The sequence below is a fragment of the Anser cygnoides genome, chromosome 35 (genome assembly GCF_040182565.1).
Source record: "Anser cygnoides isolate HZ-2024a breed goose chromosome 35, Taihu_goose_T2T_genome, whole genome shotgun sequence".
NCBI lineage: Eukaryota > Metazoa > Chordata > Aves > Anseriformes > Anatidae > Anser > Anser cygnoides.
The window spans coordinates 1,803,890-1,831,693 of record NC_089907.1 but is presented as its reverse complement, the minus strand read 5'-3'; the positions used below and the strand labels follow the sequence as shown (position 1 = coordinate 1,831,693).

Here is a 27,804-nt window from a genome sequence, read left to right as displayed (position 1 = left end):
ACATGTAGTATTTCTATATATTAATGTAGTGTCTGTATATACACACACAGTGTTTATATATATAGGGTTTTATATAAATATGTGTAGTGTTTTATATATCTATATAAATACTACATATATAGAGATGTATAGCATTTATATAGAAATATATACAGGAACAACCCCAGACTTGTGGCTGAAGTTAAACGAGCAGCTTGAGTCTTGTCACCTTGCCAAACGGGGAATCCCTGAACGGAGGCACCCAAGCGGAGGCCCAGGAGTGGAGGCCCACGAGCGGAGGCAGCCAAGCGGGGACGCAGGAACCGCTGAACAGGGCTGACGCGAGGAGATCACCAGCCTGCTGGTTTCACCTGGCTGTACCAAGGATTTGCACTGGTGCAGTTTTTACACACACACACACACACAAATATACAAACACACATATATATTTATATAGTATATATGCATACTAGTGGTAATTTGTAGGATTTTTTAGGTAATTTCTAGGAAACTTGCATATTTCCTGGTAGTAACTTGTAGGAAATACATGTGCACTCAATGTATATGTACCATATACATATTATATATATGTAGTATGCATGTATAATACATACATGTAGTGCATATATATATACACACTGCATACATACTATACACGTACTACATAGATGTAGTAACATATAGAAATACATGAAATAAATATAGTATAAGCAGTATATATGCAGGGTGCATATACTGCATACTATATATTCTCTCTAAGTTGTATGTATGCAGTATGTTTTATATATGTGTATGTTTATATTTATATAAATATATATATTATAAATTATATATATGCAACATATGATATATATAATGCAAATTTTATATATCATATAAATTATATATATAAGCATACCCATATGATATATTCATAAGCATAAACATATATATTTGTATCTATTTATATATTTACTTTATATATATTTATATATTTACTTTTAAATGTTTATATACTTACATATAATTTTATCTTACATATTCGTATTTATATTTGCAAGTATGTATGCAGTTTGGATAGAGGTACTGCATGTATAGATAATGTATATTTTGCTCTAGGAGTGGCTTGGGGTGTTGTCCTTGGACCGTTGCTGGTTTCTGTTTTCCCAGAAACTCGCTCTGAAGCTGACTTGTTCCAACAACGCCTATTTGGGCTGTGCCCTCTCTCCTTAATGCCTCCGATCCTATGCAAAAATATGCAGATTTCTATCCCTTCCTGCCTCCAAGGAATGGGATTGCCAGGCAAATGCACACAAGCGGAAAAATGCAAAGAAAATGGTGCAATTAAGCTGTCAAAAATAGGTGGGTTTGCGATTAAGCTATCCCCCAAAGGTGTTGCCATTAAGCAATCAGAAAATAGGTGCTTGGGAAATTAAATTATCCAAAAAAAAGGTGTTTCTCCAATCAAGCAATCAAAAAGGAGGTTCTTGCAATCAAGCTATCCAAAATAAGTCTTGCAATTAAGTTATCTGAATGCAGGTTTTTACAAAAAAAAAAAAAAAAAGAAAAAAAAACCACCACTTTTTAATTAATTTATTTTTTTATTTTTTTGCAAGCTATGGTCAGGATGGAGGCAGAGCCTTGTGCAGCCTTTGTTGTTGTGTGGTTTTTTTTTTAGCGCTGTGCAGAAAGAGAAATGTAAAAGCGGTTCTGACTGCTCACCGCAGAAAATCGAGTGCAAAACTTTCCATGAGGTCAATGAGATCTGAAGGCAGAGTAACAACGAACAGCAAAATGGACTGGTGGTGCTTTTTCCCCAGTCGTAGGAATTGCCAGTTTCTCCATGCAGCAGAGGCTAGGTCAAGCTGGCATAAGAAAATAAAATTAAACATCAAGATTATACATACACATACATAAATTTGCTGCAGAAAATAGGCAAGGAAAAAAAAAAAACCTCTCTGCCTCTTCTGGTGCAAAAGTTATGGGATAAATTACTTGGCATGGAAGAAAAAGTGATAAATTACAATCAAAACCATCCCCTTCCAGCTTTTGGGTTACACGCAACCGATGCCCAAGCCGTATTCCAGGGAAGACCCACCAAATATCACCTTTCTCCTCCTTCCCTGACTATCCGCTGGTACGCGCTGGCCTGCCCCCCGTTATAAAAAAAACTTATTTAAGGGCTTTTATTTTGTCTTTTTCACCACTCTGCTCTCCTGGCAGCTCAGCACCGCAGTGCTTGCTGCGATCGCTAAAGCCAAAAGGTGTTTCTGCACCTCCAGAGGTGCGACATCCTCCTGCCTCGAGGCTGTCATCCTGCATGCCAGCCTTCAATTGATGGGAAAAGGCTGTAGGATATATCTAGATATCTATAAAAAAAAAAAAAAAAAAGACTGAAAAAAAGCCATTTCCTGGCGCTGGACGCAGGCGCAAGAAGGTTGGTCACAACGCAAAGGTTGCCCGGGGACTTTGCCACTCCTGGGACGCTTCTGCAGGCTGGCGAGCTGACCATGGCTGGGGAAATTATTTACGCCGATTTAAGGCAGCCCGGAGGGGGCTCTTCGCCTGCCGAGAGGCATCACAGTAAGTGCGATTTTGGGCGGTGGGCGCTCACGGCGAGCTTCGTTTCCTCCAGGAAGAGCTGGCGCTTGGGTCTGCTCGCGTCTTGGCCAAGAAACACGGCCAAACGCCGGTTGGGTTGCGGGGTTGATCCCGCTTCGTGCGGGCAACGAAAGGAAGGAAGGAAAGAAGGAAGGACGGGGGAGAAGGAAGCTTGCAAACGGCCAGAGCTTGAACGATTTCGCTGCCGGGGCTGCTCTGCCCGCAGCAAAAATCAGCCCCGACGCCAGCGGATGGAAGTCGAAGCTTGGTGAAATGTGCCTAGGACCCTGGTGGAGAGGAGGGCTGGAGGGACCCGAGTCCCACCGGCCAACATCTGCTCTAAATGAGGCCAATTTCCCAAGGGTTTGGGTCTGTCCCCCCTGCTCTTGAGGACCCCCACCGCCTCCCAGAGCACCTGGAGGTGACGGCCTCACTTCTGAGCCCAACCTCTGTACCCAGCCTCCAACGGGAGCAAAGCCCACCGCCAGGACTCCTTCCCCACTGGGACCCACTGGTGCAACTGGGAAGCCGCAGCCCAGCTTCTCCCCGTCCCCTCCAAGCTCCTGGAGGCTTTGCTCCAACCAAAGCCGCCCCACATTGAGCAGCGGGACCCATGCAAGGAGGGTCCTGGGGTGGGAGATGTAAAGAGAAGGTTGCGATCGTTGAGTTTTCACTTGTTTTTTTTTGTTTCCGTGGAGGTAGCAAAGCAGCCGTCAAGTTCTGTTCAAGCAGAGGGGCTCTATTTTATTTTATTTTATTATGATATGATATGATATGATGTGATGTGATATGATATTAATTTATTTTGTTGATGTATTTTATTTCATATTATTTCATTTCACTGTATTTTAATTTTATTTTACAAGAAAGTACTTTCTGAACAAAACCACGGACTCTTTCAGCTTCCGCCGCGTGCCCACGGTGGCACGGAGTCCTCCTGAAGCTGAGCGGGCTGGGCCACCTGGTGCTGCTGGTGCTGGTGGCGGTGCTCAGCGTGCAGGGTGAGTAAAACCCGCTCGTAAACACATTTAAAACCAAGCAAGCACAAGGGAAATTGTTCTTTGGTTGTTTTTTTTTTTTTTTTTTTTTTTTTTTCGCGAAGGGGAGGTCAGGGTTTTATCCCAGGAGCCGTCACCATTTGGGAGAATTTTGCCCCACAAGATGCATCCAACAAGAGTAAATCCCCTCTGAAAACAAAACAACAAACACAAAACCATGAAAAAAAAGGCTTTTAAAGCAAGGGTGGAGGACACAAGCAACATTTTTATGCTATTTCAAAAGTTGGGTGCAATCATGACCAGAAAAGGAGGTTGCACAATAGCTTGGGGAACTCAACTCAGCCCTGCTCGGTTTTCACAGTGTTGCCCCCAAACACCCTCGATCTCACCCCAAAATTTTGCCTCCTAGTTTTTCAGAAGGCACCGATGCCTCCGAGCGCTCCGCAGAACAAGAGCGAGGCCGGGGGAAGGAGCAGGACGGAGGCGTGCGTGATTCCCTCCCTGCTGCGCTACGTCTGCCGCTGGAACGGCTCCGCAGGTAACCCCTTCCCCAGGGGGGTCCCCGGGGTGGGATGGGTGCCCCCGGGGGGCTACGAGCCTGGCTTGGTGTCGATGAGCATGGCGAGGAAGAGCTCGTTTTGCTGATCATCTCCAGTCTCCGTGGGCCTCCAGGAGGAGGAGGCACCTCTCCGCCTTCACCGAGCTTGCCCCACCATGGTCCTCCTCGTGGTGGATGGGTGGGAAAAGTGGGCAGGAAAAATTTGGGAGGGGAGAGAGCCCCCCTCCCCGGTGCCTCTTGACTCGGTTGAGTGAGACCTCAAGCACTTTTTGGGGTGTCTCACAGCTCCGTCTCCTCTCCAGGCCACGGGGGCTGCAAGCTGTGCCCCCAGTCTTGGCAGCTTTTTCGGGGACCAGTGCTACCAGCTTTCCAAGTCGAGTGGGAATTGGATGCAAGGCAAAAAAGACTGCGAAAGTCGGGGGTCCCATCTGGCCGTGCTCCGAAACACCGCCGATATGGTAAGTGCAGAGTGGAGAAGGCTTGAAAAGCACCCGAAAGTCCTCGGTTTTGGTGGGTAGAGGGGCAAAAACTGCCCCGGAGCTGCTGGGTGGCGGCAGGAGGCTTGGTAGCTCCAAGCCACCTCGTGCTAAGGGGTGGGAACGGGGCTGAATCACCACCTAAAGGGCTTTGGAGGCCTCTTCCCACATTTGGCACAGGAGGAAGGAGGGACATGGAGCTCAGGGTGAGCCTTCGGTGTCTCAGGCTCTGAATTTAAGCTCTTTCCACCCACTGAGCTGCCTTCAGAGCAGGCAGCGGGGCAGCACCCAAGGCATGGGTGGTGTTTAGGGCCCGTCTCTTTGAGGATGAACCAAATGGGTTCAAAAAGCCGGCTTTGCACCCCAACGAGCCTCTTGCTGAAGGCCCTTGGAAGCCACCGCTCCTCTCCCATTTCCCAGGAGCACTTAAATGAGAGGATCCTGCAGGACAGCAAGGAGAAGCTAACGGTGTGGATCGGATTAAAGGCAACCAACAACACATGGAAATGGGTGGACAACTCCTCCTTCGATGCCACCACGTGAGTACAGCTGCAACCCGCGGTGTGTGGAGCAGCTTTGCTCCATTTCAGCCCCAAGATCTCCAATATTTGGTGTCTGCGACAGCCTTGTAATCCCCCAGCAAGGCTTTATAGCCCTAAAGTTGGGTGTACGGAGGACTCTAACCCAACATCTCATCACACCTATGCAGCCCACGTGGTTTCAATGCCCTGGGCATGCTCCAGTGGAGGAAGGAGCCAGATGTTAGTGCAAGCACAGCAATGTGCACGCGCATCTGGGCAAGCCCGCAGCAAGAAGCCACCTGGAGCCCAGTGAGACAGGCTGGGGGAGAAGCTCCTGTTGCCCCCTCTCCCAAGAGGAAAAGGAGCTGCTTTTGGGTGCTGATGGTTTTGGGTTTCAGGTTCAGTTCCCTTCGGAATGTGGAGAACGGCTGCGCGACCTTCAAAGACAAGAGGCTGGATTACGATGGCTGTGGAGGCGACCACAAGTGGGTTTGCCAGAAAGAACCTTTCCATCTCCTTTCAAAGACTGCAGGAGACGGAGAGCTCTGCGATGCCTGCCCCGAAAAGCCCACCCTGCAGGATGCTTGCTGCTAATATTTGGGGTGAAGCCAATCCTCCTTGTTACGGCTCTGTGAGGAATTTCAGGGTTTGAACCCAACCAAGCACAGCCGAGAGTATCAGTGTAGGCTCTGGTGTAATTAGCTTCCAATTTCATAGAATCACAATTTATGTTTTGTAATTAAAGGAAAATATTTTTTATTAAAAAATCCATCAAAATATGTACATCCAGACTGTATCTGTTCCAGTCTTACCTTGTCCTCCTTCCAATAGGCAGTGTATAGTAAAAAAATAGCATAACTCCATAGCAAATCAGATTCGCAGGTTTATTGTGTATTATTATAAAAATGCCTTTTGCAAGTGTAGAAAAATATAAAACAATTTACTGCTGTACAATCAGAGTGTTGCTCTCTGCTGTGCTGTTTCTCTGCTGTACAATCAGAGTGTTGTACAAAAAGGAATGTTGCTGACTTGAGTAGAATCATAGAATAGAATCATAGAATATCCCTTACTCTGCAGGCCCCACACAGGTCTACCCAAAAATTCAGACCATATGACTAAGAGCACAATCCAAACGCTTCTTAAACCCCTACAGGCTTGGTAGAGTAGAGCGGGACCAACCAGCGATGCGGTGCTTGATGCACCCCAGGGTATGGTTGCCCCTCCTGGCTGCCAGGGCACCCTGCTGGCTCATGTTCAGCTTGAGGCCAAATAAAACACCCAGATCCCTCTTGTGGCTGGACACTACATATGATTGACTGAGCCTGCCAGAATCTGAGCAGAAAGTAAACTCAGCAATACTGTTGCAGTAAAAAGCAGATTTAAGTAAGTTTTTACCAATGTTTGTGCTATTTTATCTTGCGGCACTGGCACAAGCTTTATGTTTATGGAATCTTTTATTCGGGGTAAATCTTTTGCCTCCAGAGGACGTAGTTGTTGGGTCTGCTGCAGATCCAGTATTTCTCCGTGTGGCAGAGGGCTGAGCTGATCTTCTCCTGGTTTAGGTACGCACAAGGGCCACCTCCCCGCATCTCAAACCTGCAACGCAGACACTCTTGAGTGAGCAGAAGGGAGGAAAGTAGGAAAACTACCCTAAAAACTGGAAGAAAAGCTGGGATCTCCTCTCCTGGGAAGGTTAGAAGGGGCAGTGTTCAATGTTTAATAGGGGTTCAGAGCGCAGCATCCTTGGTCTACCCAAGCTTCTCGTGGAAAACCAGGGCTGCGGTGACAGGAGAAGGTCCCCGTCCCAAAAGAGGCCATCCCAGACCCTATAAGAACTCCTACCCTAATTGCCAACCCGAAACACCCAACCCCAACAGGCGGAGATACTGACCAGGTGTTGAAGGCTGTGCCGTTGGTCCACCTCCACTGGCCATTGCCTTCCTCATGCAGCCCAAACCAGTGGTTTCCTTGGCCCTTGTAGCGCATGATGAAACCCTTTAGAGCAAAAAAACAAATTGGTTTTAGGTGATCCCATCTTCCCCAAACACAACTCAGCCAGGTTCCACCTCCAGGCTGCAGAGCACCTTGCGATGGGAAGGTGATTTCATTTGAGAGATGTGAATATTCTACAATTTCACAGAAAAATGAAGCCCCCAAAGCTCAAGACAGCACCCAGCTGGACATAGGGAGGGAGTTTTGGAGAAAATAACGTGATATTGCTCATCCCCCAGCCCAGGCTGTTGCTTTCCCCAGGGCATCTTCTCCTGGCTTTGTCAGTGGGTGAAATTTGGGGGAAAATGGGTTTTTGGTCTGGTCCCACACATTTTCCACACCAGAGCTGGCGTGGGGGCTCGTGCCCAGTTCTCACCAGTTCCTCCAGGCTGTCTATGGAGGTCAGGGAGGCTTCCAAGGCCTTGCACTTTTCCAAGCTGGTCTTCCAGTTGGTTTCATTCTCTGAGAAATAGTAGCACTTGCCTTGGAAGCCAATCCACGTGTCTGGGCACACGTGGGAGAATTGGGGATGTGATGAGTGAGACTGCGGCTGCACAACTGGAAAAGGAGAAAAATGAGCAGGTGAGATGCACGGACAGCCACAATAAAAAACAAAATTTAAAAAAATATAAATAAAAAAAAATTACATTTTTTTAATTATACGTATACCCCTCCAGCAAATGTAGGGGGGTTGGGATGTGCCAAGATGGGGCACCCCCTTGGAAAGGTTGAGTAGAGCCTGGTTTAGGGGACAAAAGGGGGTGCCCCATGAAGCAGGCTCAGTGCTATGCTTGGGGGTCTTCTCATCCTGCTGGGAAAACCCTGGAATTCCCCGCTCCACCCCCAGAACAGGTCCCTGGCCCATCTCCTTGTCGTGGGGATGCTCCAGGGGGACTCACCAATCAAGGCCACAAGCAGAATGACGACAAGGACACTCAGCACCACACACAGTGGAGCGAGGAGCCCTTGTACACGACGACATTTCCTTTCCATCCCATGGGGGCTGGAGTCTGGTGGAGAAGAGAGCAGGAGATGTGGGCTGGGTCTTTGCACCCCCCATTTGCCCATTTTCTGCTGGATCCACGGTTGATCCTATAGCCCCCCCACCCCCTTTGGGATAGGAGCTCCCTTCTTTGAGGTCCTCCAGATGGATTTAGAGGTGGCTGCATGGTAAAATTCAGAGCCTGTCCTCACCCACCCAAAAACCCTGTCCAGTGCCCATCCCACCAGTGCCCCACCGGAGCCAGATCTCGCTTTCCCCCAGCATTACCCCATTTGTATTGTTTTTCCTCGTCTCCTGGAGGGTTCAGCATTTCTTGTTTGTTGGGGTGTGTTTTTTCTTGGGCTCCTTTCCCCATGGCTGGCAAGCAAATGTCGTGTCTCACCGATCACATCCACGTAAACAGTGCTCTGGCCGCAGCTGCCCGAGCACACTGCAATAGCAAGGGGAGAGCTGAGTGTTGGGGGGCCAGGAAAGCCCCGGGTGTGAAGACTTACAGGGATCTGGAGCGGACGTGGGGAAAATGTGGGTGGGGAGAGGGCTTGTGGTCTGCTGCAGGGGAACGGAGAAAGGGTGAAGCGATGGGAGAAAGAAAGGCAGAAAGAAAGGGAGAAAGAAAGGGAGAAAGAGAAAGAAAAGAAAAAGATAAAGAAAGAGAAGGAAAAAAAAGAGAAAGAAAAGGACAAAGAGAAAAGAGAAAGACAGAAGTTTAAACTGACTTTAAATACTAAAAGAAATTAAAAGAAAAATACTGCCTATCAGTACTCAAAGCTCAAAGGGAGTTGAGCTGTCTGGGACATGACGCCCTCCCCCAAGTGGCTTCAGCCCAGCAAGTAAGCAGGAAGCTGAATTTAAAAAAATACAGAGGAGGAAATAAGCCAGCAGCTGGTCTTGCTGACATTCTTGGTGTGCATCCATCCCTTATCTCAGTTCCCCCTGCAGTGTTTTCTGAGCAAAGAGCATGCTGGTTGCTGTTCAAACAGAGCAGCTTTGTCCCACAGATCTTTGGCACTGTTGTTGGAAAATAATCAACAAGGAAGGACTCTGCCCCACCTGGATGATGGATTTATTGTTAAACCAAACATCTAGGAGTAAGCTCTTAAGGAGAAAGGTTTTGGTTTCGAGTGAATACAGCAGCACGCAGGGAAAAAATTGCAGGACGAACATTCAGTGCTGGGGGTCATGCTGGGAAATAGAGTTTTGGAAGACGTTTTAGGATTGAATTTGGCAGGGGGGAATAAAAATTTGTAATAAGGGTGGGCTGCAGGTACCCCAAACTCCATAGGACAAAGCCTGGCTCAGCTTCAAAGTTGGCTGGCGTGAGCTAAAACCACCCAAACCCAACTGAGCACTGCTTTGGTAACCAAAAATGTCAGTTTCTGAGACAAATAGGGAAACCGATAGCTGCATGCTTTTGTTTCTCCATTTCAAGAGAAGAGCTTCTCTTCTTCTTTTGGTTAAGCTTCCATTTTGTAACAACTGTAAAATTAACCAAAATTGCCTTGAAAAAAGCACACACCTTGGTGGGTTTTGCACCCTGTAGACTCAAAGCAGCCTGAGCTTGTACCCAGGTTTTATCCCTCTCCCCCCAAGTCTGCTTTTTTACTTCAGCTCCCCCCAGATTATTAATTATACTGATCAATATTATTTTTTGCTTCATTTCACCTTTATTCTTCTTTCCATTCCCTCCCAGAAAAAGCACAAAGAAAGCAGCCAGCTGCTTTAGCTGCTTTAGCTATATAACTGGGAAAGCCCTCCCAAAGTAACAAACAGAAAGAAAAAACAGCAAAAACAGATGGAAATGTTTAAAAACAGCTTAAAAAAACAAACAGCTAGGAGTTCTAAATATCTGCAAGAAAATTCATACAGCCCTTGGGGTAGCAGAAGCTTCAACAAAGCCAGCTGAAAAGGAACAGTTTGGGCAATGTGGGGTTTTTTTTTGGCTGTTCTCACAGAAATACATGAGTGGCATGCAAGCTCACTGGGTGAGCAGTTTTGGCATTAAAAAAGAGAGAGAATGAGAGGAGAATGAGGAAAAAAAACCAGCACAAATGCAAAAAAAAAGAAGAGAAAGAGACAAAGAGGGTGGAAAAACAGGAGAGGGCAAAGTAATACAAAAAAATCTTAAAGGAAAAAAAGAAAGAAAGAAGATGGAAACCCGCCCTGACTGGCTGCTCCTTCCCTCCCCATTTCAGCCCCTAGCTGAGCGTTGCTTGCTCAGCTGGCCCCAAATTTTTGTGTTCAGACGTGGACTTACCGTAAAAGCAGCCTCTCTGCTCCTTGTGGCTTATGTCATCCTGTTCGTTGAGCAGGGTTGTGTAGCAGCGAGGGAGGAGCAGCACTCAGCCTGTCAAGGGCTGTTGCAGTGGGAACGCCTTCAGATATAGTCCTCTTGACCGATAAAGCAAAAGAAGTCAAAAACCTCCCTGGTTAGCGCTTGAACTTCTGTTTTAAAAGTTTTCCTGTTGACAAAAGAGGAAGGAAAGCAACCTTCTGTTTTTTTTTTTTTTTATCGAAGAAACCCACTAGGGGGAATATAAGGCCCCCGTGGGGGGAATTTAAGGCCCCCGCGGGGGAGTAATGCTGCATTATACAGTACAACGTTTTTTTGTCTGAGCTGGCTTGCAAAGGCTTGCATGCAAAGCGGGGGCTGTGGTAATGTGGCTTTGACTCACTGGGGCAAAACTCAAGTTTCTGAGGGTGATTGAGGTCTGGTTGGCTGCCCAAAATAACCTTTTGCCCCCTCAAAACAGGATTATCTTTTTTTTTTTTTTTTTTTTTTTTTTTTTTTCACTTGTGGGTGCAGAGGGCAAAGGGGAGATGGGGCAAGGACGACTCCCAGGAGATCAAGATGATTTTCCCCCTTGGGATGTGCAAACACATGGTTGGAGGCTCAGAAAGGGGAGCCTGTCTCCATCTGTTGTGGGTTTACGTGGCAGGGTTTCAGTAGCAGGACTCCACGTCCCGAAGGACATAGAGCCCCATACGATGCAGCCGAGTCTCTGCACATTTGGGGAACTTGAAAGACCCTGCCAGGAGCACGAGGGATGGATCAGATGGGGAAAAGTGTGCTGGGGGAGGGAGGATGAAACCATCCGGGCAGCAAAAAGTTAAATGGGTGTGACTTGCACAGCACTGAGCAAGAAAACCACAACATTTTGGGGAAACTCAGTGGAAAGGAGGCGGAGCAAGCGGCCGTGTGCATTCGTGCGCTCTTGTCTGACTGTTGCTTTCCGTTCAGATAATCAAAGAATCAATCATCAAGGCGGGAAAAGATCCCCAAGATGGAGGCCCACCCATCCCCCTACCACCAGTGTCACCCACTAAACCATGTCCCTAAGCACCACGTTCAAGCTTTCCTTGAACACCCCCAGGGACGGTGACTCCACCACCTCCCTGGGCAACCCGTCCCAATGCCTGACCACTCTTTCTGAGAAGAAATGTCTCCTCATTTCCAACCTGAACCTCCCCTGGCACACCTTGAGGCCGTTCCTTCGGGTCCTATCACTAGCTATCTGTGAGAAGAGGCCGACCCCCAGCTTCCCACACCTTCCTTTCAGGTAGTTGTAGGGTCTCCCTGCCCAATTCCCCAACCTGTCGAGGTCTCCCAGTACAGACCCCTGAGGGACCCCACTAGATACAGGCCTCCAACTCGACTCCGTCCCATTGACCACAACCCCCTGGCTTCTTCCCTTCAGCCAGTTCACCTCACTACCCCATCGTCCAGACCACACTTCCTCAGTTTAGCTGCTGAGATGCCGTGGGAAACGGTGTCAGAGGCTTTACTGAAATCAAGACAGGCCACGTCCACTGCTTTACCGTCATCTATCCACCCAGTCATGTCCTCATAAAAGGCTGTCAGGTTGGTCGAGCACAACTTCCCCTTGGTGAAGCAAAGTGGGCCTACAATGCCTCTAGTGTTAGTTTTATCTGTGACGTATTGCCCTTTTGTTGTCCTTGACCCCTCTCGTAAGGTTTAATTCTAGGGAGGCCTTAGCTTTCCTAGTTGCCTCCCTACAGTATCTGACAACAACCTTATATTCCTCCCATGTGACCAGCCCCTCCTTCCATCACCTTTAGACTCTCCTCTTCCACTCAAGTTTGCCCAGCAGTTCCCTGGTTAATCATGCAGGTTAACCTGCCCGTCTCCTGTCTCTCTTTCCTGACTTCCTACCTGTCGAGATGCTCTGATCTTGAGCTCAGAAGAAGCAGTCCTTGAATGCTAACCAGCTATCCTGGGCCCCTTTTCCTTCAAGTACCCTGTCCCATGGGATATCCTCTAGCAAATGCTTGCGAAGGCCAAAATCGGCCCTGCTGAAGTCCAGGGTTGTGATTCTGCTCGGTACTCTGCTCCTGCCACATCAGATCCTGAACTCCACCATCTCATGGTCACTGCAACACCTCCCTGAGCAACCTTTTCCAAGTCCTAATCACCCTTTCTGAGGAAAAAATGTCTCCTAATTTCCAACCTGAACCTCCCCTACTACAACTTGAAGCCATTTCCTCTAGTGCTATCGTTAATTATCTGTGAAAAGAGGCCGACCCCCAGCTCACCACAACTTCCTTTCAGATAGTTTCAAAGAGGATACAGCTCATCATGGTAGTTGCGTAGAGGATATGGCTCAGCCTTCCACAGAATTTCCAGCATCCAGGGGCAGCTTGGCACTGCCAACCCTTTGGGATACATTTTGGTGCTTTCCCCCTCTTTTCACTGCATTTTTGCCCATTGGAAAGCTCTCCACTGGGGCACTGAGAGCACAACCATGTTCATTTCTTGGGAAAGGGGGAACGCACTGGTTTTAGGGCCGGGGTTGAATCCATCACCTGCTTCGAGCTGGCTGAGCCCAGCCAGGTTTTTGAGCTTCCCACAAAGTATAGGGGGAGAAGGACTGAAAGCTGCTGGAGCAGGATCCCCATCCCACCTCCTTTCTGTGTCACGGACACACAAGATCCTATCGGTAAGGTGCCAGGATAGGTCTCAGCCCACCACCCTATGGGAAGGGGCATGAAAATCATTTCTGCATGGGTAGATGTGACAGCAAAGCCATCGGTAGATGGCCACAGGTTTCTTGCCCTGGACCAGTTGGTCTAGGACTGAAAAACAAGCCCTTTGTGGTCATTACACAGGACACGACCAGGTCTTGCTGCTTTCATTCTTGTCGCAAGAGCATCTAACGTTCATTGAAACCTCCACCACGGCACTGTAGAGCCACCTGGTTGAGTGCAGAAGGAGGAGGAGAGCTCCCAAATCGAGGTCCTTTCACCTTGAGCATCCAGCATTTTCCATCTTGAGCTTCCTCACCTTGCACAGGGGTGGGTCTCCAACCTCTTCTTGGTGGTAGAGAGTCCCCAAGACCCCAGCACCCTCCCAATCAAAGGCATTGTCCCGGCACCCCAAAATCCATTCCCACCGTGGTCATTCATTTAACATTGCCCCAGCAAAATAAGCACAAAGCACCCAGAGACAACAAGAACCGTGCTCCTCATCCCGGACACCCCTTGACATTGCAAATTGCTCCCTAAAGTCCCCCAAAATGTATTATTATTTTTTTCCCCAGGCATGTCCCAGCACCTCTGTGGTTAAAGGCGGCTGTGCTGCTGCTGCCAAGTCTCCTCCCAGTCTCAGCCATGATTGTTCAGAGCATCCAGGGCGAGTTCTGCCCATGCCAGCAGGGTGTGGCTTTCTCGCTGGACCAGAACCCGGTTGTTTTGCCTCAGGAAATTATTGCGTGCCCTGTTGTTCCTAATCTCTCTTCTCCCTGATTCCTCCAATGCTGCGTGAGTGGGGATGTTACCAAAGGTGTGGATCAGCGATCGGTGTGCTGAGAAACCTTTTTTTTTTTTTTTCCCCTTCTAAATACTGCCCCTGCTCTAACCACTCCCCCTTGCTAATGATGATATTTAGGAGGAGTGGCCAAAAAATAAAAATAAAAATGGAAGCACACATTTCCATTGGAAACGGACACCTGCCCGTTTGCAAAAACACGTTTTCTCCCAGCTGAAGCTGTGGGCAGCTCTTGGAGGCACAGGAGCTCTGCAGAACATGCAGCACACGATGAGAAGGCACTGGAAGCTTTCCATCAAATGCCATATATTCAGGCCAGAGAAATGCTTTTAAACCAGCAGATAAACGGAGCACCAAATCCCTCTGCAGTCAAGGCAGGAGGTGTCTCTAGAAATTTGCTTTTTGTTTTCACAGAATCACAGAATTGTAAGGGTTGGAAGGGACCTCAAGGAATTATCAGGTCCAACCCCCATTTCCTTCAAAAATGACAAATTTTGCAAGAAAACCATCTTTCAAAATTTTTTTTTATTTTTTTTTAAAGCTAGAGCAGCGTCACTTCACACTTGGCTTTGAAAGAGCACCTTTAGGTTGGCCACAGACTGGTGAAAACATCACTTTTATGGAGGAAAACGTTTTTTGCACGTGCTGGGCGGCAGCTTTATAGCTGGTTTGCTCCCTGCAAGCACAAATGTATTTTGCCCAGCTCAATTCCCCTACTCCTTGCCCTTTGCAAACCCAAACCTGAATTTTAATCCGGTCATTTTTGAAGTTTTCCAGAATTGGGACCCATGCCTGGAGGGAGCTTTGGCTCAGCTGGAACAAAGCTTCCGTGATCCAGAGCAGGAGTAGTATTTGTGTAGTACTCCCTCTATCGGAGAAAATAAGATAATAATAATGTGTTTTGGGTTCAGAAAGGTTGTGTTTGGGGTGGTCGAATAAAAAGGGGGTTTGTAGGTTAGTTTTGGGCAGCTGCAGCCCCAAAAGAGAGGGGATGGACCAGAAAAGAAGGGGTGGGCCACTGGGATGGACCAAGCCCTGGGTTTTGGCTGAAGGATGGGGTTTGGAGGAGGAAACAATTTACAAAAAAAAAAAAAAAAAACACACATTGGATGCAAAATAATTTGAACCAAAATTTTGGGTGTTGAAAGGACGCCTAAAAAATCCCCAACATGAATTTGCACAGACACAAAATGTAGGCAAAGGGTAATGGGATGGACGCATCCTTTCTGCTGCGCCCTAGGATCCCCGTTTGGGGCTGTCTGGTAGAGAATGATGATTTCTCATCTGCTTTGTTTGACCAAAAAACATCGTGCAGAGCAAAGCCACATCCTCCGCTGCCTCGCAGAGCAGGAGGGAGAGCAGGGCGCTGCTGCAGGAGGAAACCTCAGGGCTTCAGTTGTTTTCCCCAGCCTAAGAGGGGACGAGAAAGGCCTGGGGGGGTCCGTGCTGCGATGATGGGAGCCGTCACCTAGTTGGCGTTGGTTGGTGAGTGAAGGTGTTTTGGATTTTGGGATGGGTGGCAGTAAAAGTGGGAAAAGTTGCAGGTTTTTCACCCCTTTCTTCCCCAGGAGCATTTCTCCAGCTGGTTCACCACCACCAACCACGGAGGCTTGTGCAACCCCTTCTCCATGAAAACCTCCTCTCCGTCATTAATTCCACCAATTTTGGTCCTCTCCACCCCAAACAGAGGAGACGTTTCCACCACTTTGCTCTGCAACCCTTGTACTCTTTTCTCTGGAGCAATAGTTGGGGTGGAGAGGCTGCGACGTGGGCTCGGATATCTCAAACCTGAATTTGGCTGATAAATCCAGCAAGGTTCGTTGATGAAATCATTACATCCAACCTTCGTAATGAGGTGGCTCTTCACTGCCCATATTCCCAAATATGGGAATATTTTTTGCTGAAGAAATTTATGGAAAATGTAAATTTTGCGCCTCCAAAGCCCCAGCCATCTAAATGAAGGACGATGATAGGGGTGATGTTTGGGGTGAAGCATCTCTTCGTGCTTGCCCAGCATTTGTGAGAATAGGAGAAAGGGAGAAGAAAATGCAGGAATAAAATAATAAAATAAAATGAAAAATAGAATAAAATAAAATAAAATAAAATAAAAGAATAAAATAAAATAAAATAAATCAAAATTAAATTAAATTAAATTAAATTAAATTAAATGAAGGTGCTAAACTATGGGGTGAAAAGGAGCAAAAATAAATCAGAGCAAAAAGGGATGCTAGGAATTAATTAAAAAACAGAATCGTAGAGTATCCTGAGTTGGAAGGGACCCATAGATTAAAATAAAAAATAAAAATGGGAAGGAAATTTCATCCTGGCTTGGATTTCTTGCTGCTGCAAAGTGCTTTAGCATGAAAAGAAATTCGCTTGGGGGTTATTTACGAGAGAAAGCGCAGAATCCAAGAGAAACCAAGAAAATTCAAAAGCCCAGAGGCAGGAAGAGCTGAGGACAGGGAGGTTTGGGGTTTGATGGCTTAAAAATTAAAAAAAAAAGAAGACACAAAACAAAACGAGGTGTTGATCTGTTACATCTTGTGGATGAGGTTCTGAAAAGGTGCTAAACCACAGGCTGCTGCAGCTGGGGGGGGACAACGACACATTTTTGCAGCACTTGTGCAAAAAATGTTAGAGAGGGAGCAGCCGCACAAATTCTACCCTAAAGTCTATTTCATTATATTTATTTTTGCTAAAATACCTGTCTCTTATACCTGTCCCTGGCTTGCAGGGGTGCTGGAGGCCGAGGGACTGAGCACTGGTGGCTTCTGCTTCTTCTTCCCCCTCCCCCCTCCAAGGTTTTATCCTCACCTCCAAAGGTGGGAAAGGGAGAGGTAGTGATCATGAAGTGGAATTTTGGGGATAATTGCATGGAAAAGGGAATTATGCTCATCCCTTAGAGGATGGAGGGGTTTGCCCGGAGGAGACAGGAGCTGAATTAAAATTGGGGCTGCAGCAAGTGGTGGAGGGGTGTGGGGACACAGCGGGGGCGAGCAGCACCCGTTACCCCCCCGGTCCCCTCCCCAGCTTGGTGCCAAGGTGCAGAAACCTCTATGCAAGAAGATAATTGCATTAAAAAATAATAATAAATGAGATGAAAGCCCTGCCCTGACCCTCCTCTCCCAGCGAAGAAGGGGTTGCTATTGCTTTTTTAATGTTTTCTATTTTGATATTTCTTTTTTTTTTTTTTTTTAAAAAATTAATGCTAATTAAACAATATGCCCTTCCTTTTGCACCTCTCAGAGGCTGCTTCGCTTTTGGAAACCGCTTTTTGTGGGCGGCCGCAGCAGGTCGAGGAGCAGAGGGCGGCAGGCGAGGCTCAGACACCCAGCGCCGCTTCACCCAGCTTAAACTCCAGGAAAAAATAATTAAAAAAAAAAATAATAATAATTTCGTTTTTCTGCCCCTGGACCTGGCTCTGCTGCTCCCTGGGGACCGCCGGCGATGGCGGTGACAACGGTTTACACCGACCTGGAGATGCCACAGGGTCCCGGTGGCATCCCACAGCTCCCAAAGCCTCCCGGTGAGTGGATTTGCTTCGTACCCGTGGGTGCTGGGGTCCCTCTGGGCTTTGGCCCTATATCTTTTAGGGGAGGTGGGCTGGACGCCCTACAAACGGTGCTGGTGGTGTCCCTGATGCCAGCCCGGAGCTGCTGGACCCTAACGGGGGGAAAACACAGGGAGAAAAGGGTTTTTTCCAGCCCAAATCCTCATTTTCCTCGAGGATGTTTGCTGCCCGCCTCCGCTAAGGCTCAGAGCTGCTGCACGAGCAGATTTCTTTCCCCAAATCTCTCAGAAACGAGGGGGGGAAACGTGCTGCAAGGAGGATTCCCCCGAGGACACCGCTACCTGCAGAGCTTTTGCACGCTCCCCTTCCTTACGTAGCTCAAGGGCTTCTGCAGGCGGGGTGCAACCAAGCAGAAATCGTGGCTTTGAGCACCCCAAGGCTTAATTTTGTGTTCTTCCCTTGAGCCAGGACCCCCCAAACCCCCTCCCAGGTGCAGCACGGGGTGCAGAGGAGCTGAGCTGCTGCTCATCGCCTCGGCCAAGCGAGGGAGGCAGCTTGTGGGTGTTTATTTTTCGCTTCTCAGCTCCCCTCCAAGCCGCCTTGGAGGATGCAGGGCGAGGGGGGTGACAGACGTGACCGTCCCCATGACGCGGACACCAAACCAAAGGGCGTTAAAACAAGGCAGGGACGGCAACGATGCGGTTTTCGCGCCTAGTCTGGGTCCCATTGCAGGTCGCCGGTGGTACTGGGCGATACTGGGAGCCGGATGGATTGGGGCTGCCGTCCTGGCAGGCATCGTGCTGTGGCTGCTGCAGCGACACGGTGAGCGGCGGGGTGCCGTGGGGTGGGGGGAAGACAAATCAAATCCCCCCCAAAAGCCATGGCAGCTCCGTATTTCGCCTGTATTTAGAGCAAGAAAACAGCTCCTGGCCCCACCAGGCTGGTTTTTTTTGTGGGTTTGATGCCTGTGCTGCCACAAATCCCTGCTCCCCCAGGCAGCACCTTGCTCCATCCCACCCCGAGGGTGGCTCCGCGCAAGGGTTTCACCCCGCTGCTTGCAATCCTGGGGTCAAACCCATCCCGCCCCCCTAATTTCAGATGGAAACGGCCTCAACCCCACTGGTTCATGCTCCTGGGAACCCTGCCCAGGCAAGGGCACCTCCAGCTCCAACCGCTCCCTGAACTGCTTCCAGCTGGGGCTCAGAGAGCGGCTGTGCGAGGCTGAGAGCCACCAGGCACCAGGTAGCCCACGCTGTTAGGGGGGTGCTGGCTTGCTTTGGGCCCCTCCACGCAGAAAACGGGGCACGACGGCGAGGGAAAGCCCCCCCGGACCCCTCCACCCTGCTGCTTTCCGTCGGTGTTGTCACCTTTATCCTTCCCCTCTCCGTGCACCCCTCTTTGTACCTTCAACCTCTGCTCCTATCCCTCCAACCCCGGCTTTCCCCCCAGTTCTCATAAAGATTTTTTTTCCCCTAAAAAAAAAAAAACAACACCCAGGGGGTTGAGAAAAGCTTGGGAGGGTCCTGGGGAGGGGTCCCCCAGCTTTGCCCCTTACCCAGCTCACATCCCCAACCCCTGCCCCAGGTGCCGAGGGCTGCTGGCTCTGCCCTACGGGCTGGCAACCCTTCGCCACCAAATGCTACCGGATTTCTGCAAAAACCCTGCCCTGGAAAGAGGCAGGAGGTGACTGCAAGGACAGGAGGGCAGAGCTGGTGATGCTGAAGAGCGTGGAGGAGAAGGTAAAGGACCAAAGAGGAAGCATCGCGACCCCAAATCGGATACATTTTTGCAGCTGGTGCTGCCTGCCCGGATTGCAGAGACAAACGGATGTCGGGGAAAAATAAATAATAATAATAGAGGGGGGAAATAATAGTAATAAAATAATAAAATAATAATAAAATAATAAAATAAGAGAAGGGGGAGAAAAGAGGGGTGAAGGGGGGGAAAAGGGAGAAAAAGGGGGGAAGAAAAGGGGGAGAAGGGGGGAAGAAAAGGGGGGGAAAAAGGGGGAAAGGGACCCACCTCCTCTTTCCCTAGGATTTCATCGGGGCCATGAGCAAAGAAATAGCGGGGAGCTGGATGGGACTCAGCACCATCCCGACTCAGGGCGAGGGGTGGACGTGGATGGATGGATCCCCTTTGCAGGATGATTTGTGAGTTGTTCCCGAGCCCGGTGCAAAAACCCCATCCCGGGGGAAATTTGGGTTGCTCATCCCATTCCTCAACAGCAAACTCCCCCAGAAATCCTTCCAGAGCTGGTGGGGAGCAAATGAAATTTGGGCAGTGCAGGTCCACAGCCCCCAGCTGCTCGGCAAGGGGAGGAAGAAGCGATTAAAGCATTTTTCCTACGTATTTTCCCTGCGATTTCAGGCAGGGAAATTTCAACTAGTTAAAATGAGATGCCCCAATCCAGGATATTTTGCAGCTGGGGTCCTGCTGTAGCCACAGTGTCTCCGATATTAAAAAAAAAAAAAAAAAAAAGAAGAGCTTTTGGGAGAGATAAATATTTATTAGACAAAGCAGATGGTGTGTGGGGAGGAGAAACGAGTGATTTTTTGTGGGGCAGAAGCTGGAAAATTGCTTTCTCTGGAGAAACAGGAGGCAAACGGGGTGGTACGCTCCAAGCTGAACAGCTGACTCGTTTTAAGGGTCTTTTTTGGGGAAAAAAAACATCTGATGAACTGAAACGTTGCTGCTGGAAGCAGCATCCAAGCGCTTTTTGTTGGGCTGATTAAAATCGTGCTTACGGTGCTCCCCAGGCTGCAGGTGATGGGGGAAAGGAGGGCGAACGCCTGTGCATCGATGTGGAAGGGGCAGCTCCGCTCCCACACGTGCGGCACGCCGTTGCACTGGATTTGCCAGAAAGAGGCCACCAAGATTTAAGCACAGCTTCGCCCGAGGGAGCCACGACAAGGCACAAACGGGATGGGACACGGCACCGGGATGCCAAAAAGCAGCTCCAGAGCTTCAAGGCTGGTGGCTTCTCCCAGCTCTGCTTCACTCCTCTGCTTTCCCTTTCTCCCCCTACCTCTGAATCCCCCAAACAAGGGCACCAAGCCCTCAGGATTAAGCTTCAGAGTGCTGGACAAATATTTTTTCCAAACCTCTTGGGTATTCCCAAGTCTCTCTGCAACTGCCGCAAAGACACCAGCGGTTGAAGGATCCTTTGATCCCAGAGCTCCACGCTGTTGCTTCGAGGAGTTTCTACTTCTGCAAGCTGAAGTTAAAATAAATTAAGACTTGTTTTTTTTTTTAAATAATGTACCGTCAGGAACCCTACACAAGGGGGTTTAATGATAGCAGCTTTCTCTTCGTCATCTTCACGGTGGAAATTCGGAGGCGACTCCAGGACTCAGGAGGATGCTGCGGGGGCAGCTCAGGGCTCTCCTCCCCTCCACGCTCCCCTGGGGCTCTTCAAGGGGTGGCTGCAGACCGAATACTTCAGCTGGGAGCACCAGTCGCTGCTGACCCCGTCGAGGTTGATGTAGGCACATTGGCCATTGCCCCGGATATCGAACCTGCACAGAGCAGCAGCAGGAGAAGTCAAGGGGCTGAGCATCTCCCATACAAGCAAACGGTGCTGGAAGGGGCAGGAAGAATCCTTTCCAGCGGACAATGACCCCCATGCAAAGCCAAATCTGCCTCCTTCCACGAAGGAAGGAATATTTTTGGTTGCTCGATCCCATATGGGTTCATCCAGGGATGCCCTCTGCATCCACAAGCTGCTTCGCGAAGACCAAGCATTAGAAAAAGGGGCGGTTAATTGCTCCCAGCCCATTAAAAAAACAATAAGAAAAAGAAGCCAGGACGTACAGGTTGTTGAAGAGAGACCCGTTGAACCATCTCCAGGGGTTGGATCCCTCCCGTTGCAGACCGACCCAGTAGTGCAAAGCACGCCCGTAGCGCAATAGGAAGTGCTGGAAAGCAAAAAAGAAATGTTGTGCCCATCTTCACCTGACACCCTCCAAGGAACCCCACAGCTGCTTCCCAAAAAGCCACCCCAGCAGCCGGCAAATCCCTCATTTAACCAAGTCCTCCTGGCTGTCGATGGTGGCCAGCTGGGCTCGTCGGGAAAGGCAGAAGCTCTGGCTCCTGTTCCAGTCGGCCTCCTCCTCCACGAAGTAGAAGCATTTCTCCCCGAACCCGATGCCGTTCTCCGAGCAGCTGGGAAGGATGGGAGAGGGGCAGGACGGACATTTCCTGGCTGGAAATAAGCAGGAGGAGTTCTGGTGAAACCCTTGCCCGGTGTATTTTAATCGGTGGTGATGATTTGTGAGGTCCAACCCCTCGTGTTAAAAAAACACGTTCATTTTCACTTCTCATTTTATTTCTGTCGTTTTCATTTTCCTGTTCACGTTCAAAATATTCATTTTCAGCTCCAGAAGCCACTTGGGGCTGAAATAAACACCTCCTTCCCTCTCCATAAAGGTCTTTCCGCAGCTTCCTCCTGGAGCTGAGTGTTTCGGGGCTGTTTTGGCCCCTTTAGGGACAAATTTTTTCCCCTTCCAGGTTTTCCCTTGGCATCCCATGCCCAGCCCCTGCCCCATGCTCACTGCTGGGTTTTCTAAAGGGGAGGAGAGGATTTTGGGGGGGCCACCTCCATCCTCTTACCTGCCAGGGCAATGACGGAGATCAGCAACGCTGCCACGAGCACGGTGACCCCGATGGGGACCATTTTGTCCTTAAGGCACTTGAGGCTAAAAGCTGGAGGGAGAACAAGGCAACAGAGCATGGAGGAGAGGCACGGTCAGCAAACACAGGGTGCGAGCGCCTCCAAGAGCCCCCCCGAGCTCCCCACTGCCCCTCTATTCCCCCCAGCACCTGAAAATACACCCAGAAAGCACATATCAGGGGGAAAAGGCTCAGCTCAGAGGCTGCCGTTGGCCTCCGAGTTTTTTTAGGGCTGCCTGAGCTCATTGCATCACCTCCATCCCCTTTGAGCTCTGGAGACGGGCATTGCACCCACACCCACAGCTCGGGCCAGCCCATGCCTCTCACAGCTTTCCCTTCCTTACGCCCCTCTCCCCAGCTATTTTAATTAAATTAAATTATGCCCACGTAGCTCTAAGCCCTGCCACGACCTCCAGAAGCACCGCGGCGTCCCCAAAACAGGACCGGTGCTCACTCATCTCCTTCGCTCCTCGGCGCGGGGGCATCATCGCAGCAGCGGGGTCCTCACCTGCACCAAAGCCAAGGGGCTGGTAAGGACGTGGAGGAGCCCCTCTACCTCCTGCCTGGCCCCGTGAGCAGGATCTGGCCCCACACACCCCTCTGCACCCATTAGGGCCAGCCCAAAGGCAGCAGCAGCAGCTCATCCCCTTATCCAAGCCAGGAAACCATTTCAGCACCTTCTGTTTGTCGTGGGGAAGTGCTGTCCCAATAACTTCCCCATTTCTTCAACGTTTTTTTGGCTCCAGCCCCCACTCCACTTGACAGCCCACCAGAACCCACTTGAGCAACATAACCCCAAAATCCGAGCAACCCCCAAACCACCCATTGCATGCAGGGCAACCCCCTAAAACCCCTAAGAAAAGGGCATGGGGGTTATTTACCTGCATCAGGAAGGGCTTCTGCCATCCTCAAAGTCACTTTCTTTCCTGTTCTGTTTTTGTTTTTGTTTTCCAGCCAGTTCTTGTAAAAAATATCCGAAATGCTATTTTAGGCCCGGACACACCGTTTTCTTAAAGTCCACGGGAAAACATCCTCATTTCTTGCTGTTTATATTTACCCCAAGCTTCGTTCAACCCCACAGGCTGCAGAAAATGTCCCAGCTCACAACTGAAAATACATAAATGAAAAAGAAAAACTAACAATAAAACAAGAAACCCACAGATGAAGCTATTGCCACCGAATCATTTGCATCTCAAAAAGAGCTCAGGCTTTTTAAAGGAAGAGCCTCCAGGTGTGCTGAACAAAGCCCAGCTGATTGTTTTCTGTAAACAGAGGCAAAACACTGCGCAGATCCAGAACATCTGGTTGTTTTTTCTCCTTCAGTTCACAACAAGAATTTTCCAGGCAAAACCAGGCTGGCTCTTTATTTCCACGGGGAAGAATAAAAAGTTGTATTTTTTTTTTGTTTGTTTGTGTTTTAATTGCTCCATTTTGGATAAAGTTGGACCTAGGCAGAGCTTTGCTGCCTTGCAGCAGCTCTTTGCCACCCTCCTCAGCACCAACTCGTCCCCAAAAGCCAAATTGCTCCTGCTCCAGACTACAGCTTGGTGTGTTTTGGAGGAAAAAAAAAAAAAAAAGAAAGGCAATAAAGGCTGTTTTCACATCAGATAGGACGCTGAAATCAGTAGGAGCAAACTCTGGTCTCAGTTTCATGGCTCCAGTGGGAAGGGAATTTACTGCCTGATCCAGCAGCACCCTCACCAAACACGTGGCAAGGAAAACAAAGGCTCTTTGTCCAGGAAAGAGGAATCCAAGCGAAAAAAAAAAAAAAAAAAGGACAGAAACCCCATGCCTGGTTGTTTGGTGCTGATGGGCAGCTCGGCTCCATCAGGCTGCTCCTGCTCCCCATCCTCAAAGGGATGAGGGAGAAAATAGGATGAAAAGAAAGCTCAAGGGTTGAGAAAAGGAGAAAGGATCACCAACACAGCGAAAACAGCCTCAGCACAGACAGATTGTAATTTATTGCCTGCTAATAACAGACTGCAGCAGGGAGGGCTAAAAGCAAAACAAAACCAAATTCCGCCCCATCCACCCTCTTCTACCTGCTCCCCATGAGCTGGGCAGGGGAATGGGGTTGAGGCTGGTCCCTAACTCTTCATCATTGCTGCTCCTTCGTGGGCACCCCCTGCTCCCCAAATCTTGCCCCATAAGCTCAACACAACAGCTCGGATAAGCCAAATCCACCCAGCAGCAGCAGCCGCCCTGTGCCCAAATCGTAGCTCACCCGCATCCTCCAGCACATTCTGCAGGCACTCTCCTCCCCCCCCATTAAATTAAATTAGCTGCTGGCAAGCAAATGGTGGTTTAATAAATTACTCCAGCTGGTCACTGTGCAGCTGCACAGGTTAACTCCCTTCTTTTGTTTTTAGCTCAAAAAATCCCTGGAATTAGGCTCAGACATTCTTTGCCCAAACCTCGCAGGGCTCGCGTCCCTGTAGCTCACCGCTTGGTCCAAGGGAAGGGCAGCACGTGCAGGTATCTGGAAACCCAATTTCAGCTCCCCGGCTCTTCGACTCAAGGCTTTTCGACCCTCTGCGGACCAGCTGGAGGCTTTTCAACCCCGTGCCGAGACGTGGCATTGCCACAGAACTGAGTGGACAGAGGCTGGGTTGCCCGTGGGGCTTTGAGCCCTGTTGCCAAAAATGTAAAAAGTTCCCGAGGATGGCAGCACAATCTGCCCACAGCGTTTTTTTTTTTGTTGTTTTGTTTTGTTTTTTTTTTCCAGCTCCATGAAACTCCTACAGAAAAACAGCAAAGACTCTGCGGTGTCTGCTTAGAGAATAAAAATCAGCAAGCGCGGGGTGTCCGTAGCTGCCTCCGAGTCATGGGCACAAAGCAAGTACTCTCTGCCCCCACCAGCATCAGAAAAAAAAAAAAAGGTTATTTACATTATTTGGCACTGCTGGTGCCTCTCTGTCTCAGACGAAAACAAAGGAAAGAAGACAGGAAAACAAAGCTGCTTCTGGGCTCGACAGCCAGAAGTAAGCGGGCAGAAATAAGATGTTTTGTACCGGAAAGCTGGTGGTTTTCTCTCTTACGACAGCTCTAGGCAGCAGCCTCCCATTTATTTTTAGCTCCGCGAGGTCAAAGGAAAATATTTGCTTAAAGAAAAAAGGTTTTTATTTTTATTTTTATTTTTTGGCCACTTCTCCTAAATATCGTCATTATCAAGGGGGAGTGGTTAGAGCAGGGGGAGTATTTAGAAGGGGAAAAAAAAAAAAAGGTTTCTCAGCACACCGATCGCTGATCCACACCTTTGGTAACGTCCCCACTCACGCAGCATTGGAGGAATCAGGGAGAAGAGAGATTAGGAACAACACGGCACGCAATAATTTTCTGGGGCAAAACAACCGGGTTTTGGTCCAGCGAGAAAGCCACACCCTGCTGGCACGGGCAGAACTCGCCCTGGATGCTCTGAACAATCATGGCTGAGACTGGGAGGAGACTGGGCAGCAGCAGCACAGCCGCCTTTAACCACAGAGGTGCTGGGACATGCCTGGGGAAAAAAATAATAATACATTTTGGGGGACTTTAGGGAGCAATTTGCAATGCCAAGGGGTGTCGGGGATGAGGAGCATATATTCCTTATATTCCTCCCACTGGGTTTCTTCAATAAAAAAAAACAGAAGGTTGTTTTCCTTCCTCTTTTGTCAACAGCAAAACATTTAAAACAGAAGTTCAAGCACCAACCAGGGAGGTTTTGACTTGTTTTGCCTTTTTGGTCAAGAGAGGCGTTCCTACTTCTGCTCTTCTGCAGGCTCATAGGCTGAGCCATACCCCTCCCCTTGCTCTTAGGTGACACTCCGGCACGAGCAGTGTCTACTCCTCTCATTCATTGAACTGGAGCAGAAGCAAGAAGACGTAAGACACCAGGAGTAGACACACTGCTCTTAGGGTAAGTCCACATCTGAGCAGAAAAATTTGGGGTCGGCTGAGCAAGCAACACTCGGCTAGGGGCTGAGATGGGGAGGGAAGGAGCAGCCAGTCAGGGCGGGTTTCCATCTTCTTTCTTTCTTTTTTTCCTAAGTTTTTTTTGTTCCTTTGCCCTCTCCCGTTTTTCCACCCTCGTTGTCTCATTCTCGCTTTTCTTTTCACGTTTGCGCTGTTTTTTTCTCATTCTCCTCTCGTTCTCTCTCTTTTTGAATGCCAAAACTGCACACCCAGTGAGCTCACATGCCACTCGTGTGTTTCTGCGAGAAGAGCCAAAAAAAAAAAACGCACGTTGCCCAAATTGTTCCTTTTCAGCTGGCTTTATTGAAGCTTCTGCTGCCTCAAGGGCCGTGTGAATTTTCTTGCAGATGTTTAGAACTCCTAGGGTTTGTTTTTATTAAGCTGTTTTTAAACATTTCCATCTGTTTTTTTTTTTTTTTGTCCTGTTCGTTTCTTTGGGAGGGCTTTCCCAGTCTCTTTTCTAGCTAAGGCAGCTGGCTGCTTTCTTTGTGTTTTTCCTGGGAGGGAATGAAAAGGAAGAATGCAGCTCATACTGTTAGTAATAGAAGAAGAAATAATACAATATTGTTTAGTATGTTACATTTGCGATGTACTGTTCCGAGGCTGCGCTTGGAAGATACAAAATATATGTGCAAGGGAGAATGCACCAATTCATGATGAGGAGTAAGGAGGATTAAAAGAATGCTCAATTTGCAAGACATCTAGATAACTGGGGCTTCTTGGACTCTGGGAACTGGGTCAAACCAACCTTGCGGTTTGGACTGAGACCAAGGGCTCAGAGAGCATGCGTGAAAAGGAAAGGTTAAAAAGTTCAACTCTGATGAAGACATCTTACTTCATCCCGACGACCACCCGGACGACCACCAGAGAGTAGTACGCAAGCGCAGAAGGACTGATAAGATAATTAGCATACGAAGCGAGGCTAGGCGGAGCTAGGAAATGAATATGCATAGATGAGTTGTGAAACCTAATGCATATGTAGTATCTTAGGAGATAAAAGAGAACGAAGAGAACAAATCAGACGAAGTTAGATTTGGGCAGGCATGCCCCTAACTTCCGGCGCCTAATAAAGCACCTTCATATAATCACTTTGTGGATTATGTGTTTTCATGAACGCTAACATTTTGGCGACCCAGATGGGACCTCGTGGGCACTGCTGAGGCGGCTCGCGAACTGATCACGCTCCAGCCGGCACCGAGCAGTTTCTCGGGGAGCCATCGGCCGCGACCGACCCCCGCTGCTCACAACGTACCTCTGAAAGGGTAAGAAAAAGGCGCTTTCTGGTAATCGGTACCGATCTGGTCTGGGAGCCTGCCGGTCAGACGCGGCGAAAGCCACGCACGGTTGGGCTAGGGAATTCCCGTGGTAAGCCTAGGCGCCGTCCGTCAGACAGTCGCGAAAGCGCTGCAGGTTCAGCATCAGTGGTCTGGTTTTGCTGCAGGCTCAGCATCTGGTTCGGTTTGGTAAAAGCTATAGCTGATAATGGAAAAACTTAAAAGTATTCTGGGCGGTAATGCTTCGGTACCGCGATCCTCCCCTTTGGGCTGTTTACTAGCACACTGGAAGGAGGGGTGTTTCGGGCAGGAGTTACGAAAGGGTAAACTGGTTGATTACTGTAATGTTTGGTGGCCACAGTATGAACTAGAAGATCAAGAAAGTTGGCCAGAAAACGGAACCTTACAGTACAATACTATCTTACAATTAATGTTATTTTGTGAGCGAGAGTGCAAGGGGCCTCTCTGTGTGATTGCGTGATTGTGTTGTGAGTGAGACGCAGCATC

At 48.9% G+C, this 27,804-nt stretch overlaps 5 protein-coding genes across 16 annotated transcripts in view; 3 read left to right on the top strand and 2 right to left on the bottom strand.

The window, feature by feature from the left end:
• The first annotated feature begins 806 nt into the window (after window positions 1–806).
• Window positions 807–6,118, top strand: LOC125181494 (killer cell lectin-like receptor subfamily B member 1B allele B). The gene is given in 7 exon segments (XM_066986606.1): window positions 807–2,541; window positions 3,462–3,560; window positions 3,967–4,095; window positions 4,419–4,459; window positions 4,461–4,574; window positions 5,013–5,131; window positions 5,512–6,118. Coding segments are annotated over 7 exon segments (771 nt in total). The 5' UTR covers window positions 807–2,468; the 3' UTR covers window positions 5,708–6,118.
• Window positions 5,984–10,543, bottom strand: LOC106029345 (C-type lectin domain family 2 member B-like). Its single transcript, XM_066986860.1, has 6 exons — window positions 10,363–10,543; window positions 8,376–8,538; window positions 8,005–8,115; window positions 7,482–7,663; window positions 7,005–7,108; window positions 5,984–6,709 (listed from the first exon to the last, which is right to left on the bottom strand). Exons 2-6 carry the CDS (start codon window positions 8,461–8,463, stop codon window positions 6,568–6,570), a joined length of 627 nt encoding a protein of 208 aa, XP_066842961.1. The 5' UTR covers window positions 8,464–8,538; window positions 10,363–10,543; the 3' UTR covers window positions 5,984–6,567.
• Window positions 10,544–13,772: 3,229 nt separating this feature from the next.
• On the top strand, window positions 13,773–21,253 carry LOC125181495 (killer cell lectin-like receptor subfamily B member 1A). Of its 2 annotated transcripts, none has more exons than XM_066986873.1 (7): window positions 13,773–15,375; window positions 15,459–15,705; window positions 16,625–17,416; window positions 18,134–18,223; window positions 18,500–18,643; window positions 18,986–19,140; window positions 19,439–21,253. In XM_066986873.1, the coding sequence occupies exons 3-7, from the start codon at window positions 17,338–17,340 to the stop codon at window positions 19,556–19,558; spliced, it is 588 nt and encodes a 195-aa protein (XP_066842974.1). In that variant the 5' UTR covers window positions 13,773–15,375; window positions 15,459–15,705; window positions 16,625–17,337; the 3' UTR covers window positions 19,559–21,253. The 2 variants fall into 2 exon arrangements, with proteins under 2 accessions (XP_066842974.1, XP_066842973.1); XM_066986872.1 differs by having other exon boundaries at window positions 17,985–18,223.
• LOC106029346 (C-type lectin domain family 2 member D-like) lies at window positions 19,890–24,979 on the bottom strand. 8 transcript variants are annotated; one of them, XM_066986876.1, is made up of 7 exons: window positions 24,961–24,979; window positions 22,954–23,179; window positions 22,527–22,580; window positions 22,013–22,105; window positions 21,430–21,605; window positions 21,215–21,318; window positions 19,890–20,919 (listed from the first exon to the last, which is right to left on the bottom strand). In XM_066986876.1, the coding sequence occupies exons 2-7, from the start codon at window positions 22,976–22,978 to the stop codon at window positions 20,778–20,780; spliced, it is 594 nt and encodes a 197-aa protein (XP_066842977.1). In that variant the 5' UTR covers window positions 22,979–23,179; window positions 24,961–24,979; the 3' UTR covers window positions 19,890–20,777. The 8 variants fall into 8 exon arrangements, with proteins under 8 accessions (XP_066842977.1, XP_013026076.2, XP_047912212.1 ...); XM_013170622.3 differs by lacking the exon at window positions 24,961–24,979 and adding an exon at window positions 24,516–24,954 and having other exon boundaries at window positions 22,460–22,580; XM_048056255.2 differs by lacking the exon at window positions 24,961–24,979 and adding an exon at window positions 24,516–24,954 and having other exon boundaries at window positions 22,480–22,580.
• An 850-nt stretch (window positions 24,980–25,829) lies between these two features.
• The window catches only part of LOC125181876 (C-type lectin domain family 2 member B-like), a 42,345-nt gene continuing 40,370 nt past the window's right edge, over window positions 25,830–27,804 (top strand). The window contains exon 1 of one of the 4 annotated variants that reach the window (XM_066986867.1): window positions 25,830–25,967. The gene's annotated coding sequence lies outside the window, so the exon portion shown is untranslated. The remainder of the gene's footprint in view (window positions 25,968–27,804) is intronic. The other 3 variants (XM_066986866.1, XM_066986865.1, XM_066986863.1) reach the window with 3 other exon arrangements.

Excerpts from the sequence above, each read along its gene's own strand:
- LOC106029345 (XM_066986860.1), bottom strand. The coding sequence starts at position 8,463 with ATGGGGAAAGGAGCCCAAGAAAAAACACACCCCAACAAACAAGAAATG. Across the intron at positions 7,664-8,004 it reads TCTGCTTGTGGCCTTGATTG|TTGTGCAGCCGCAGTCTCAC; the intron begins GTGAGTCCCCCT and ends CTCCTTTTCCAG. Across the intron at positions 7,109-7,481 it reads TAGACAGCCTGGAGGAACTG|GGTTTCATCATGCGCTACAA; the intron begins GTGAGAACTGGG and ends TTTGCTCTAAAG.
- LOC125181495 (XM_066986872.1), top strand. The coding sequence starts at position 18,046 with ATGACGCGGACACCAAACCAAAGGGCGTTAAAACAAGGCAGGGACGGC. Across the intron at positions 18,644-18,985 it reads TGAGAGCCACCAGGCACCAG|GTGCCGAGGGCTGCTGGCTC; the intron begins GTAGCCCACGCT and ends CCCCTGCCCCAG. Across the intron at positions 19,141-19,438 it reads TGAAGAGCGTGGAGGAGAAG|GATTTCATCGGGGCCATGAG; the intron begins GTAAAGGACCAA and ends CTCTTTCCCTAG.
- LOC106029346 (XM_066986876.1), bottom strand. The coding sequence starts at position 22,978 with ATGGCAGAAGCCCTTCCTGATGCAG. Across the intron at positions 21,606-22,012 it reads CTCCGTCATTGCCCTGGCAG|CCAGGAAATGTCCGTCCTGC; the intron begins GTAAGAGGATGG and ends GCTTATTTCCAG. Across the intron at positions 20,920-21,214 it reads GGGTCTCTCTTCAACAACCT|GTTCGATATCCGGGGCAATG; the intron begins GTACGTCCTGGC and ends TGCTCTGTGCAG.